We start from the raw sequence: 15,562 nt of genomic DNA, 5'->3' as shown, positions 1-15,562 counted from the left end.
GTGTGCTATTTGTTCCTAATGCTGTCTTACACATTTTCAGTATCCAGCACAGTTCATATCACCCACCCGACCACACCGCTTAAGCCTGATGGGAGGGAGTAAAGAAAGACAATGCCAGACCCTCCTCACCAGAATTAATGGCATGGGGCATTACAATGACCTTCTGCTCCCTATGGTTAGGAATTTGAAGGCTTGGGTTTTTTTTCTGCACACCTTTAGGGAGAAGTACACAAGTTTGTAGAGTGATTGATGCTATGTTTGTTGCTGTTCAGGTCTTCCATTGTGTACCTGCAGAAGCCTGAGTCTGTTTGTGCTGCTTCACACTGGCAAGGCAAGAGGGAGCCACGTATGCTTTGTGTTGGTGCAGTCTGGGCTTGGTTCTGCCGTTGAGGATCACGTTTCAGTGCAGTGAAATGCAAGCTTCTTCTGTCTATCCACTTTGGGCTATGACTGTTGACTGAATGTGTGTGCCCTTGGGTTTGCTAGTTGTTTTTCCTAATTCTTCTGCAACAGGCACTGTAGGTTTTCTGAGCACTTCATACCAGCATGCAGCAGACTGTGCTGTAAGGGAAATGGAGGAGACAGTCACCCAAAAAAACAGTCTTACAGTCTCTTGTGATGATATGATGTGATCATCGACTGAGATATTCCAAAGAGCTGTATGGGTGAGTTGTTCCAGGGCCAGGTTTTCACTGAAGGGAGTAAAGAGAATTGTGATTATTACTGAATTTGGGCTGTATATTGCAGCCATGTTCTGTGGGAGAGTAAATGTTAAGAGAGTTTAAAGCTATTGACAGGCAGAGGAGCAATGCTAGTGTGCAACCTTGCTGCCACCCACTATAATACAGTTTCCAGTTTGGATCGATTCCAGCTGTCAGACCCCGATTTACTAACCATTCTGGGAAGGACACGAATTTTCTTTTAGAAGGTCAGTATCATTTAAGGTTATTGAAAGTGAGGAAGCTGTTCCACCTTTATAAGGAAGACATCGCTGTGGAGTTTTTAGGAGCCATAGAGTTATAATGAATAATGAACGTAGGGTACTTTGTGTAGTGTTTAGCTCAGCTTGGGAAAGAGAAAATAATAGAAGTCTCTTCTTTCTGCCTGTGTGTTCAAACGAAGGAAAGTCAAAGCTGTTATACCAGAGCTATATATCAGCTAACATATTTTAGGAACTGTGGAATGATCATAATTACAAAAAAGTCCTCCAGAGAGAAATTATGACTCATAGTTTATGTTCTCTTTAGTGTTGCTATGGAAAAAGAGGTTGGTGCCAGTGGTCATACAGTAATATTAATCTCTGATCTGAAAGAAAAATAAATAACAATCTCTAGCTTAACCCAAAGCAGATTTATTCTCAGTTACTGCAGCATGCTCCATTAAAGGGGATAACCATGTAAGAAAAATTAAAGATGACACTGATTATCAGTTCTCAACGTGCAGCTAGAGAGAGTTCCTTATTTGAATTAGTGTACACTTCAGACTCCCACAAATGACTTGGCTTAGTGAGAAGAAGGGAAAAAAGGCATTTTGATCAAAAAGAGGGCAGGAAAGATCAGCCACCACCAACAGCTGCAAGTATGCTGATTAAAATTTCTTTATGCATGCAGTTAGACTCAGCTGGGGTTGGCTGGTTCAAATGCAGATCCTGAAACAAAGCCCTGGAAACAGGCAGTTTCAAGTGGTGGAAAGTGGCTATCAGCCCTTTTCCATTTATTTGGGAAAGCGAGGGCTGTGAGTCAAAGAGTGGCGGATACTTATGTGCTGAGTCAGGACCCTCTGGGCTGCCCTGGCAGTTTCCTGCCAGTTGTTTAGTTGCCTAGGCAAAACCCAAACCAGGACTGGGGTCAAACAGCTGCATGTTTGCTCTGCTGGAGCAGTGACTCTTTATTTTCCTGCAGGAAGACTACCTGCCACCTTCCTCTTGACGCCCAGAGTGAGCATGTGTGTCTTAGTGGGTCACAGTAAAACTTCTACCTGTGGACTTTGTTTTCAGGTGTTGGAGCTACACTTGCTCCATTGTATGCAGCTACTGACGGCAAAGACTTCGCAGTCAGAATTTAGCTTGGAATTTTGCTCACCATGCACCCTGCAAAGCAGGCTACAGCGTTTCTTTCTGCCACACTGCTGCATCTGCCATGCTGATGGCAGTAAAACTTTTCATTCTGTTGATGAGCTAAGCAGATTGGATTGGGGAGATACACAGATCTCATGTCCTGCATCTAGGCACACAGCTCTTACTGATGGTCACAGGAGTTGTACGTGTGGCCCAAAAACACTGTAGAGTTCGGACAGTCCTTTGAGCCAGCTGAAAGCTTTTCACTGACTTTCAGGGTTGGACTGGTTCCTTGGTGAACACTTTGCCCTCTAATAAATTGCTGTTACTTCTCTAATTCTTCTGAGTTTACCTCTTTGTGAGGTGTGCAACTGAAATTCACATAACTGTTTGGCACAACAGCCTATAACAACAAATGGTTTTCATTCCATCAGTGCAAAGGGCATACAGGTATATTTTATCTTCTGATCCTTTTCTTCTTCTTCCCTTTCTTCTCTCTTTTTAATCATCCAACATGCTTCAGTCAGGCCAGCATGAGGGCTTTCACTGCACTCTCTTATTTGACAGTGAAATGGTCCAGAAAGCTCCTATCTGTGCCTTTTCACAGAGGAGCTGGCTCATGGATTAGCACGTCAGGGTCAACAGGATGCTCTCTGCCCTTTCCCCTAAAAGGGGACAGAAATATCAGCTGGCTTTCTGGCATTGAAAATGGAAGTATCAGCAGCCACTGAGTGCTACTTGTTTAAATATTTATACCATAAGGACTTTATCACACTCTTTCTTTGTGCAAAGCTCCCGCCAGTTTTAAGTGAAGGTCAAACTGAATCTGTGCAGCAGCTAACAGGTCAGGTCTTCCAAGGAATAATGATACAAGTGGAGCTCACAGGCAGGGGCTGTACCCATGGTATCATGTCAAGAAGGGTAAACAGGCAGTTTTTAAAAAAAAGTAATGATGTAGACAAACCTGTCAGCACAAGCATGGAATACCCATGCATATGCTTGACATCTGCCAGCCTGACAAGATCCAGGCACATACTTCAGATACTTGAAAGAATACAGTGCTGCTGGAGCTGCAGTTTGTCTCCTCTCTGAGACACTATGTTTTTAGTTGGGACTTAAGAATGGAAGGAGAGGGGAAGAAACAGCTTAGTGAACCTCTTGAGATTCTGAGCTTTCTTGTTTATAAGAGCGCAAAAGCAGGTATTCATGAGTTGAGTGAACATTTTTCTCTAGTGCAAAGCATATTTTCATGTATTTGTTAAGATTACAGGTCCCCTCTCCTCGTAAATATGTGATCATGATGGAGAAAACGTTTAATTCTAGCCCTGCAATTGATGGCTGTGTGTGTAGTGTGTCCTGAAATGGGTATTTGTTTTTAATTCTCACAGTTGCTCAGTATCTGCATTTCCTAGCATTGTAATGCTCTTAAAACAGTGGGCATGGGATTCATTTCAGCATCTCTGAAACTGGATTAAGTGTGGCCAGGGATATTGTTTGAATTGAGGCTTAGCAAGACAAACAAATGAGGCATATCTGAAAGCAAAATGTAAACATGATGCTGGGGTTCCTGGTTAGTGCTCGGTGGCTACGGGAAGTTGACAGCTCTTAACATAAAGGTTAAATGTGCATTCGCTGCTCTGTCAGTAAAATTAAGCCTGTTAAAGACTATGTGGCACTCTGGAAGACACAAATTTATCTGTGTGCATAAACAGAATATATACTTCAGTATAAATATGCTCTCAAGACTATTTAAACTATTAGAAATGTGCTGCGGTCCAATAAAAAAAATGCAGATGAAGCCAGCAGATTTTGGAAAGCGCCTGATTGCATTCAGATGGGCCAGAGATCTGACAAGTGTCTGGAAAGCAAAGCACTGGTGTTTGTGTTGCTAAATAACAGCAGAGGATGAGAAAGAAAATGATACAGGTGCAACGGGGACACAAACTGAAGTAATACATGCTTAACCTTTAAATTTCATCTTTACCAACTTCTCAGCCTGCTTCCCCCAAAGATTGACATGGCTGTGTTTTATGTTATGTTTTTATTTGTCGTATTTGTAGTTAGTTACAAGTAAAAATTACTGAAATCCATTGTAGTTAATACAAAATAAAAATATAGCTGCACAAGTTAAGCCATGATTTTTCTTACAAACAGTATCTCCTATATGATACCATACACTTAAGAGCTTAACTCTTAATAGTACTTGCCTACACTAAGCCCTTGCTGACTAACTTCCAGTGTGATTTACTGGTTACAGATATTACCCCTGTGGAGTAATACATGTTAATCATTTCAATAATGGTATTTTTGCTGTAGGTTTTATGTCCCCTGTAATTTGTGATTCTAAATGCAAGTTGAAGGAAGCAAACTTTTAGTGCAATGTTAAGTTTCAGTAGAATTTTAGCTCTCTCTATATATAATAAAAAAACCCACTGCATAAACAAACAAGGATGTAAGCTAACTGTTGAGGGTACTGTGCTTCCCTTTCCCCCTTACCTTTGTTAAGTGACAGGAATGAACATTCATACTGAACATGTAACCTCTCATTTTCAATGAATTTTGAAAAATTACAGACTTGTAATTTTGTGAGCAGGTAGGTGGCATTGAGGAAAGTCATCAGGAGAGAATAAAATCCTGTGGCTTTGCAGACTCATCCTTACGTAAACTCATCCCTGCCATGAAGTTCAATCCATAACAGTTATTCCCTTTAGATGTGACTAAAAGATAATTTCACCTTTTTGAAAAAATTGTCCTTACATCCCTGTAATTTTGTAACTCTTCTGTGTAAATATATTTCTATATACGAAATAATTCTTAAAAAGATAAATTATGCTATTTTCAAAGTACTCTGAGATACAAAGTTGTGCAGGTGCAAAGTTTGCTAATATATTGCTATAAAGACTAAGAAATAATTAGTGTTATCTGAGTATATATTATTTAAGCTGGGAGTATAGATCTGATATTGCAGGGGTTTATTTTTGCTTTTTTTTTTTTCATTTCATAGCATTTCATACGTTCAGACTATCTTAGTTTTTCAAATTCCTTCAATTTCTGATCCTTTAAAGGTACAGTAGCTGATCACACATTCATGCTTGTCATTTATGTACTTTCATAACTCTGGTAGATTTAGAAAAAACTTTTTCATTCCCACCTAAACACAGTCATTTCTTCTAAGTGAATAGCAGGAGACTGCTGGCAAAAATCCTTCCCCTACTGAAACGGATGGAATCAACTTTTCAGCTTTGCCCTCCATGTGTTCTGCTCTTCCAGGCTTACAGCATCGTGGAGCAAAGCTCCAAAACACTTCTATGTGTATGCACAGTTATCCTGAGGCTGTTAGTATTCTTAGAGCATGGCAAGGAAACCAAAATCAAATGTTCTCATTGGTATTCCTACATGCCCATACAAAACTACTCACAGTGCTGGTAAATACTGACAAAGAGGAAAACAGAACAGAATTGTTTGGGTTTTGACTACTCCACACATTCCTCTGACCTAACTATAAGAAAGCCAGCTGACCAGCTTGCTTCTACGAGACATACACTTCTCTTGCTAGTTTCTTACACCAGCTGACAGCCTCACTAAATTAATAAACTCCAGTGAATTGGCCTAAAAGGGAGCGTGTTGCAGCCAGCATTGTTGACCTTGTTCACTCTGCATTCCAACATGATGCAATAAATCACCATTGCAGAGAAAAGGATGGAGGAAACTAATGGCTACTACTGCCTGTGTAGCAGAAACCAGTTCCTTGCCTACGTAAAACTGTGTATCTGGAAGGCAAAGGAAGGCTTGGGCTGATTATGCTGTTTGGTTTATCTGCAGGACAGCTGCTTGGGTTGTTTCTTCGTCAGAGTGTTCCCTTTCCCCACCGACTGGGTTGTTTCTTTCATCGTACAGTTTCTGGCTAGAAACTTCTGGAGGCATCCCATACTCTTCATCATCTTCAACGATGGACAGCTCGATGTTGTTGTTCGTCATGGAGCTCCCTTCCCTTCTGGCTTCCTTCTCTAGAGAATCTGCTACTGCTTTGCCCTCCTCGGTCAGCGAAGTGGTGGGTGTCATATCTGAGTGCATGTCGGCAAATGACATTTCATCCTCATTCTCAGCTTGGTTGTTACTTGTAGTTTCTGTTGTTCTGTCTTCAGCTTCAGCAGGGCTTTCTCCTTCACGGGCTTTCTTCACGTTGAAGGTGAGGGGAGAAATTTTGAAAGCTGAACTCTTGGAAGAGGAGGATTTCTGATGATGTACGGTAAGCGATTTCTTGATCTTTTCTCTCCGTTCTGGCGAGACAATCTTGTTCATCTTCTTCTCAATGTTTTGGCGGGAAAATGCTTTCTTGAGGCTGTCAACCTTCTTGAGGCTGGATCTTTTTATTTTCTCAGCTCTTGATTCTTCTGTTTTTTCCTCTTCGCTGTCATCCACATCGTCTTCCTCGTGAAACATTTCATCATCCGAACACAACTCCACTGTATGCAAGGTTTCTTCCAGTGCTTTGTTCTCATCCACAGGCTCCTCTTTTCCTTCTGTAATGCTGGGAATGGGCTGTTTTGTGAAAACACTGGCAGGGATCTCATTTTCCTCCTGAAAGCAGTGACAATATTTGAGTTTTTTTAGTTCACAGGACACAAATTTAATAAAGCAGAACCCTGAACAATCCCTTCCTCCCCCCCCATGAGATGAAGGATGCTGAACATTTCTTGTTGTTTCCATATATTTAACCAGTAACAAGCCACTCAAAGCCCACTGAACCATTATCTGGTACAGTTTAAGACTAATGAGCTGTCAGCTGTAAGAGTTCTCTTTCAGAGTGACTTGAAATGTATACAGAATGGAAATCCTGTTCTTTGTAATTTAAATTAGATACATTCTAATAGGAGTTTAGCTGTATAGCTGTAAAGTTGTCCACCTCTCCTTGGAGAGAAGAGATGGTTTCATGGCTAAGGAGGTCATAACACAGACTTCTGCATAGACCTAGGGAAGTCACGTAGCCCCCAGAGCTTTCAGTTTCTCTAGCCAAAGATTTTGAGTATCTCTATAGAGAGATGTTGGGTGCATCTGAGAGGTACCTTAGCATTTCAGAGGAATGTCTGCTGCTGTTAAAACTGGATTGTTGATACTGAGAAGCCATGCAGTCTATGATGTTTAGAGGATGTGCTATTTCCCAGCTATTTACAGCACAGAAAAAACCAAAATTGATAAATCTGCTTGGTAAATTGGTAAATACAAAGAATACGGACAGACCAACTCCTTGAAAACTAAAGGAAAAAATGTTACAGCTTACAAAAATAGGCATTGCATGACATAGAAAATACTAGTAGCCACTTCTAGCTAAGGGGAAAATAATTGCTTTTGAGAAACAAAACCAAGAAAGGGCATGGAAAGAAAGAAGGTATCTGAACACAAAACAGGTTGAAGAGATGCAGAAGCTGCAACAGGTAATGAAGGAGCCCTGTGACTACCGAGCACAGCAGCTCTGCAGGCCTGAGCAGTTCAGAGGCAGCACAAGCAACACACTGTTCTGTGGTAGGTTTTGCAGGCATCTGCCCATGCGAAGAAAACAATGTTCCTCACACGCTGTCTTTTCCTCTCAGAATTATTAGGCCTTAGATCTGCATAGTCTATTCATTACCTTTTTTTATCACTTTCAGATAGAGTGCATGCAGTATCACTTAGTGTTATGAATTGGAAGGGTTTTTTTTAACACCCCCCTAGCCTATTTATCTTTAGATACAAGAAGCAGTAAGTGCTGAGTGAAATGGTTGTAATAGTTTCAGATCTGTCCCTAGTGGGCCTGAGTGTACAGTTAAGGGGAAAAAAGGCCACATGCACTTCCAAGTTCATGCTCGTTATTTCAGGACTGAACATACAGTTGTGATCACTAGGGAGAATAGTGTCTCAAGTTGAAATTGTTGTCAAAACTGTATAAGGATGTCTTTATGAATATACCACAATACTTTGTACATGGTTGTTTTTAAAAATAAAAGTCACCACTGCCTTGTAGTGCCTCTGGAACTCAAGAATATGGATGTGGACAGGCAGAATAATTTTATAGCAAAGATACACAGTATATAATCATATACTGTGATTCAAGTGTGTTGATGAATATCCCTTAAGGATATAAAAGTGGAAAGTATCAAAAAAATGGATTTGACTGTATCTGCTTTGCTTCTATGGTTTCCACACACCTTCCAGGACCAGCAGCCTCAGTGGGATATGCTGGCACAGACAAAGCTTTCCAAGCCCTTTGTCTGCAGTGGAACATGTAATAAAGCCAGAGTTCCTCTCCCAACACCTATAATGTTATTGCAACTATCAGCAACAGTGACCAAGATAACTAAACAAAGGAAACCTGCACCAGCTTTAAGTGAAAACAGCTGTAACTTCAGTACAAATATTTATATTTTCTCCACTGCAGTTAATGAAATGTGGATTACATGAGTGGGTGCAGTGTTAAATGATTCCCCAGAGCCTAAGAACTCAGTATAAAGTATAATTTACATGTCTCATGCATTCTTTCCAAACGTAGGTAATCACATAGGGTTTTAAACATCTCAACATTCAGGTGTAAGTGCCTGAACGACATAGAAACCCCTGATTTTAATGAATAAAGACGGGTTGTAACTTTTGAAGTATTTAGTCTAGGAAAGGGATGTCATATGAGATTGATCACTGAGACAGAGATGGGCCTGTGTAGCTCATCTCATGGTCAGTTTAGCTCTGTGTTTACAGTATTGATGTTAAACTGAAGTACTGCATGCAGTGTCTAGAAGAATATGGACATAGATTTTCTTTCAATTTTTATCAAATTTGTGACTTTGGAGAAGGGAAACTGTCAAACTATCCATATTTATAAAAAGAAAAAAGCTAACAAATATACTATATAATAATGAACTAATGATTCAGTTTAAAACAGATCCTAGGTGGTCTTTGGCTTTCAGACAGTACTGGCATGCAGGAAATCACTGCTGTGTCTGAGCTTCCTGCATGGCCCTGGAAAACATCAATAGATGCCTCTGGACATCTATTACTCTGCTTGGAAAATGGGAATTACATACTTTCCTATCTCACATTTTTAACAGACCTGATGATCAGAGGAACTATTAAAATGCAAATGAAAATAAATTAAGTAAAAATGCTTTGGGAATACAAAGGTAGTATAGTAGGAATGTTCTGTGAAGGAACAGACATTTCTGTTTCAAATGCAGTTACTGATAGCATGTTTTAAGTGGGCTATTAGTAACTTTTTGTCTAGGAAGTTTTGTATGACAGCTGTATTTTGTTTTGATAGATTTTTCAAGCAGTCTGATATTTCATTTAGGAAGACTAGAACAATACACTGAAAAATGTCAGCTGTTACAAACTGCATAACTATTTTCCGTGCCAAAAAAAGGTAGAACTTTGATCTTTTTGTCTTGATCTAATGTAACATTGTGAGAAAGAAATACATCTTTTTATTTTCCACATGCGACTTAAAAAACAGCACTTGTATTTTCTCAGATGAGCTTGACTGTAGGTAGCCAGGTCCTCTGAATTTTGCTTTTCCATGTAGGAGACTGAATAGAATAGTGCAAGTTCTCTCTGTAAAACAGCTCTCACTAAGACTAGTAATGCTTGCAAAGTTAAAATCAATGCCTTCCCTGTGGCTTTCATCAGCCATTCTTTGGAATTTTCTATAGGTCATAATCTCATCCCTATTTTTACCAGAAAAGAAGAAAAGATCTGCAAGAGTGTACCACAAAACTAGAGGGTCTGAATGAACAGGTAGTTAATTTACTCAGGAATGCTAAGTCTCTGATAAGGGAAATCAGTGTGCTTTGTTTTGGATTTTTATTAGATGTAAGAGGCCATGGCCTTCAAGAGGAGGAGATGGCATTTTTCCATGCTTACTGCAGTCCAGGCTTCTCTGTAGGTGCTGTTATACGCCTAAATGGTTACTGGTCTAAAACCTGTTTTGCTACACAAAATAGGTCAAAAGATGACAAATCCTTCTAAAAACAGCTGTAGCCTCACCTGCTTTTCCCTTCAGACAAATACATGGTTATTAGACCTGGATGTCACTCTGGGGAGGGAGGAGGGCAGGGAGCAGGCTGGGACTACAGGAAAGGAAGAGATCTCCACCCACCCATGTGCATGTTTTGGTCCCCTGACCCCCTGCAGCTCAGCTGGAGCCTGTCCTTAAGAGCCATGTGAGGTATTTCTGTCGTAAATCAATATAACAGTATTCTCCCTGCAAGGCTCCAGTGGGAAATTTAGTCCGTAGATAACAGCATTATCAGCTTGTAATTCTTCTGTTTTCCTCACTTGTTCATTTCTGGGTTTGAAGTTGCTTTTTCAAAAGATTATTGCAATGACCCAAACAGCAAGATAGAACCAAATGGCTAATTTCCTGTGCCCTCCTCTTGCTTCATTTCAGGATGAAGCATTTACTAAGAGCAGCATCTGAAAGGGGTTTGAATATCAGTGTGCTTGACCTCAAGCTGTAATTTTCACTTATTTTCATCTGTCCTATTCACCACTAAACATGGCATTTAATTGAAAAATTAAACATGAGCCTTTTTTATCTTGCATTTTGCTTTTGCAGCTGAAAAAGCAAACAAAACCCCCACCAAACCCAAACCAAAAAGCTGGTCATGTGGCAAGCACAAAATAGAGGGGAACAATGCCAAAGCTTAACAAGGATTTTTAAAACAGTCACTTCAGTGTTTTGCTAAATTGCTGTGTCACTTGTGGCATTCCTAATAACTTTTGCATCCTCAAATGCTTGGAATGGAGCTTCATTAAAATATGTCAACCATTAAAGAAATATATGCAAACTAGGAACAATGCAAATAGTCTAGGGAAAGAAAACTAAGGGCATTTTAATGGAAAATATGTAAATAGCTGAACTTTTCTAGACACAGTTCATTCTCAAGAGTGTATGCTGAGGGAAAGCTGATGCTGGCGAGTGGCAGCACAGTTACCATAAAATGCAGAGCTGGAGCTCAGTCATGTGGCTATGCCTGAGCTCCTACCAAGTGTCAGGGAGTTTGAGGTATACAGTGAATGCAGAACTTAATCACAAATGTGTGTTTTCATACAGAGCTGTTTTCCTAAGCTGGAAATGCAGGACCTAATGAGAAACATGCCTTGTGAAGTTTGGGATTATTTTTTTCAGTGGAAAAGAAGAATCACCCAACCGAAGAAAAGTCTCATACAGATTTCCTTTTTTTTTTTTTTTTTTTTTTTTTTCCCCCAGCAATCTGGCAGCAGGATGGCTTCAGTGCTGCAGCTTCTCTTTCCTGCAATTGTTTTTCCATGGATTCCTGCTCAGGCCAGGACAGAAATACAGCCAGCCTTCTGCTTTTCTTCTTTACAATCATCCTAGTGAGGCGGTGGCCCCACTGACTACCAGGTCATCCCACCTCCAGCTTGTAAGGAGACCTCAAGGGAGTTTTCACAGAGGTGGACATGCAGGTAAGGTGCCTGGCCAGGCCAGCAGCAGGCATATGAGCACCCACCATCCCCTCTGGGTGCGGCTTCCCCTGTGGAAAATCCCAGCTCCTCCCAAGCCTTGCTGGAAGGAGCCCCGGGCGCTGCCTGTCCCTGCTACCCTCCCACGCCCTGGGAAGCTCTGCTGGCCACCCTGGTTTTCCAGACAGCCACTCTACCTTTTAGCAACAAGCCAATGCAATTCCCAGTTGACAGCTGATTTTTTATTTTATTTTTACTGATTTTAACTGCAGTGTTTCTTTTTTAAGGCTTGTGTTCCTGATCTGCATCAGCTTGGGATCGGTTGAGTTCATCTCCCCTCTGCCATGGCAACATATTTTCCATTGAGAGATGGGAACTCGGTCACCTAAATCCTTGCAAAAGCAATGAAGAACAGACCTCCTGCCCAAAGGTACCACCCCAGAGACAAGCAGTTGATTTTCTTTAGCTGTGGTTCTGGGACACTGATCTGTGTTTGCACGTTCGGACACAGTGTTACAGAAAGGCTCAGAGGTTTAAACTGGCCTTAGCTTTGCAGTACTTTTCAGTGTCAGGAAGCAAGCAAAGCCAGCCCTTCCCTGTCAGGATGCTGCTTTACCCTTCAAACCCTTCTTGAGTTTTTCCAGTACTTTTACCCAGTGACTGCAAATCCCTGCCACTAGGCAGCAGTAACAGGGATCTCTAGCTGAGCAACCCTAACTGCCCACACACAGCTGTGGTTTTGTCTGTCCTCTACACACTATGTCATCTTAAAATGCTAAAATTTGAGTTCTCTGGAAGAAGATACTGTAGCTGGAATAGCAAGGCCTTATATGCTCGTGGGTAGCAGAAATCCTAGAAAATTATGTTCCCCCAGGCCATGCTGGTGCACCCTCCTTACAGGAAACATTCAAGGTCTAGGTCTGAACCTGGAGGTGGGAGCCAGTCATTAGCGAACACAACCTGGGAGATGGAAATGTTTTGACTTACAGTAATGGATCTTAAATTACTTGGAGAAGTCCAGATAACATATGTCTCTTAAGTTAGCCAGTCCTTGGAATAATTTCCACATTCCTTCTAGGGTGGAAACCACTCACTCTGTACATGTTTCAGCTCCTCCTCTTCTGGCTTGACAAGCCTGGACTGTAATTTGGGATAACAATAAGCAGGAAGGTGGGGGTTTCCTTTTGGGGGGAAAGAGCCTGTGTGCTAACCAGGCCTGCCAGCTTTTAAAATCAAGGTCTGCTCATGTGTTTTGGGTTTAACTAGAAAAAAACAGCCCCAGCAATAGAGTTAATGACTGACAGCTGTAACACACAGCTGACAAAGATTAGTGTGGTGAGCTCCTGATGTGCCTTAGCTGTGGCTGCTCCAGCCCCATCTTAGCTCTCCTTCCAACTCCAGCATGTTGTAGAGGTCTGGTTTATTTATTTTTTTTAAAGATGTGAAAGTCATATCCTGTGTTTAGTTAAAGCTCACGCCATGTTCTGTCCAGACCATTGCTTAAAAAGGGGAAAATATGCAAACTGCTGCTATCACTGGATGGGCTCCCAGGAAGCTGAGTTTTTAGCTGAATTTTTAGCTCATCCCTGAATGGGCCAGGACAGACTGAGGGGCAGAGAGGATTTGGGTCTGAGTGCTATAGCTCTACACCTCTCCTGCTTCTGAGGGCAAATGCAGGGAGTTTACTTAGCCTCCTCCCCAAAACAACTTTCCCCACATATGCTAAGAGTTAGTAAAAGGTGGTTCTTTCCCCAAGTTTGTAGGAGTGAGCAAAGTAAAGTCTCTTTTCCTCAGGTTTGATGAGAGTTAGTAAAAGGCAACTCTTTCTCTCAGTTTGCCAGGAGTAAACATGTCTCCTTCACCAACGTTTGCTAAAGTTAGCAAAAAAACAGTCTCTTTCCCTATGGTTAAGAGTTAGCAAAGTGGGTTTCCCCCCCCGGATTGCTAAAAGTGGGTATTTTTCCTCAATTTGCTGAGAATAAAGGAGGGCTCTTTCTTTGAGTTTGCTAAGACTAGAAGGTTTTTCTCCCAAGTTTGCCAAGTTAGCAAAAAGACAGCTCTTTTTCCAAGTTTGCAAAGAGTTAGTAAAAGCCCAGCTGCTTGCAGTTTGCTCTGAATAAAGAGCAGCTCTTCTCCCCAGGTGTGCTGGCAGCTGGGAGGAAGGGCGGCGGGGGCGGGAGCCTGGGTGAGTGGCTGCAGGGCAGAGGGGTGGTGGCGGGTCCTCTCACCTGGAAGATGAGCACCTTGAAGCGGTCCCGCCGGAGCAGCTGAGCGTGGTGCTGCTCTAGCCGTCGCACTTGGTCGTACTGCCTCTCCAGCCGCTCCCGCACGGCGCGGGTGTGGGCGCACACCTTCCGCGACTTCTCCAGCAGCTTCTCCACCGCCTCCCCCGTCGCCCCATGGCTGCGGCACAATTTCCCCAGGTCGCCTTGGATATCCCGCACCGCACCTTCCAGCCCCCGCTGGCTCTGCTCCATCTGCCGCTGTTTACCTTCCACCGCTTCCAGCATGGAGAACAGCTTCTCCAGCAAGGCCAGGACGGTCAGGGCGTTCACCTGCCCCCCCCCCGCCTCCGATGGCGGGAGCAGAGGTACCGCGCTGCCTGCCGCCGCTTCCCCCATGGTCGGGACGGGACAGGGCGGGACGGGGCAGGACTGGGGCTACGGGCGCTGCTCTTAAGGGCTGAGCCTTCTCCCTCCCCAGGGGAGGCTCCGGGCTGAGCCCGGCCTCGGGGCGGGCCGGGACCGCGGTGGGGCCGCCGGTGCCTCCCACCGAGGCTGCTCGGGGCGGGCCGGGACCGTGCTCGGGCACCCGGTGCTTCCTCCCTGTCCCTTTTTAGAAAGAAAACAAGCTCGCCTCCTCGGAAGGATCAGTAGATGGCAGGAGATACCGCGGAATGGGGATAGGGATGGGGAGAGAAAGGAGCGGCTGCTGGAGTCAGGTTAGGAGAGAGGGAGAGGGTGTTGGTGCTAGGAGAGCTTGTGGGTGTAGATTGGAGTTCAAGGCTGTCCTTTGATCTGATGGAATTAAGCTGATAATAGAAAAAATTTAAAATTATTATAGTAATCAAGGTAACAATTATAACAATACATGAATATTAATCTATGCTATAGCAGTATAAAATACTTATGTGCAGTGGTATTGTATTACCTGGTGTAGTTATTCTTCTATAATTCTGTAATCTATATTGATAACTATGTGTAATAATTGTAATAATAATTAACGTGCTCATAATTATTTTCACATGTGGTGAATTGAATCTCCCAGCACTCCTTCCACCAAGCAGGCACCCCATGCAAAACTAGACTGTTTGTTTTTTTTTTTTAAATAATAGTTTAAATGATCTCACTCCTACTCATTATCATCCTTATTATTATCATTAGGGTTTTTAACAGTAGTGTAGTTTATGATTATTCTAGTAGCAGTAGTAGTTGTGTTACCAAAACAGTCTGGTGTTGCATGCATTGCTTGCTGAGTGGAAGGAATACCAAGAGATTTGGTTCACCACATGTGGAGATTAACCAGGCATCTGGTGGCCCTGACCAGATTATCCAGCCTTTCTTTGGTAACAAATTGTAGGGTTAGAACCGCTAGGGATTAGCAATCAACTGGGAGTGGTGGTGGAGGGGGCAGCATTTTCAAACTTTTGCAGAGCTCCAAAAGGAGCATGCCTGGCGTGAAGAAATGCCAAGCTGTTTATTTAGAATAATACGTAACTGTCCTCAGGTCTGATCCAAAGCTATTATTGTCAGGGAAAATATTACAGTTTCACAGACTTGGGTTGCTCATTTGTATGCTGATTGTCTCAAGCACAGCTTCTTTTGATTTTGTGTTCTTGACGTTTGCCTGGTAACAGGACTTCTTGCTGCAACGCAGATGTTTCTAGTACTTGGGTATATGGAATTCTGATACTTGGGTAGCTGAAGTACAGTATTTTCTAATATCTGGGTGTATATAATTCCTCTATGATTTTCCTGCATCTTGTAGACTAAGAACATATTATTTGCAGTCCAAATGGCCGTGATCCTCACCCTGCTTTTAATACACAGGGGAAAA

General features: G+C 42.4%; 2 protein-coding genes across 26 annotated transcripts in view; one reads left to right on the top strand and one right to left on the bottom strand.

Annotated features, from left to right (window-relative positions):
* Window positions 1-15,562, top strand: part of NABP1 (nucleic acid binding protein 1) — a 100,320-nt gene that overhangs the window by 52,313 nt on the left and 32,445 nt on the right. For 24 of the 25 annotated variants that reach the window (XM_051623231.1, XM_051623241.1, XM_051623246.1 and 21 more), the window contains 4 exons: window positions 5,879-6,107; window positions 6,202-6,305; window positions 11,292-11,509; window positions 11,794-11,936. The gene's annotated coding sequence lies outside the window, so the exon portion shown is untranslated. The remainder of the gene's footprint in view (window positions 1-5,878; window positions 6,108-6,201; window positions 6,306-11,291; window positions 11,510-11,793; window positions 11,937-15,562) is intronic. The other variant, XM_051623250.1, reaches the window with a different exon arrangement.
* CAVIN2 (caveolae associated protein 2) lies at window positions 4,079-14,223 on the bottom strand. Its single transcript, XM_051623223.1, has 2 exons — window positions 13,735-14,223; window positions 4,079-6,637 (listed from the first exon to the last, which is right to left on the bottom strand). The coding sequence occupies exons 1-2, from the start codon at window positions 14,125-14,127 to the stop codon at window positions 5,855-5,857; spliced, it is 1,176 nt and encodes a 391-aa protein (XP_051479183.1). The 5' UTR covers window positions 14,128-14,223; the 3' UTR covers window positions 4,079-5,854.

Source organism: Apus apus, chromosome 6 (assembly GCF_020740795.1).
Source record: "Apus apus isolate bApuApu2 chromosome 6, bApuApu2.pri.cur, whole genome shotgun sequence".
NCBI classification, from domain to species: Eukaryota; Metazoa; Chordata; class Aves; order Apodiformes; family Apodidae; genus Apus; species Apus apus.
This window is presented reverse-complemented; position numbering and strand designations above follow the sequence as displayed.

Excerpts from the sequence above, each read along its gene's own strand:
- CAVIN2 (XM_051623223.1), bottom strand. The coding sequence starts at position 14,127 with ATGGGGGAAGCGGCGGCAGGCAGCGCGGTACCTCTGCTCCCGCCATCG. Across the intron at positions 6,638-13,734 it reads TCAAGGTGCTCATCTTCCAG|GAGGAAAATGAGATCCCTGC; the intron begins GTGAGAGGACCC and ends CACTGCTTTCAG.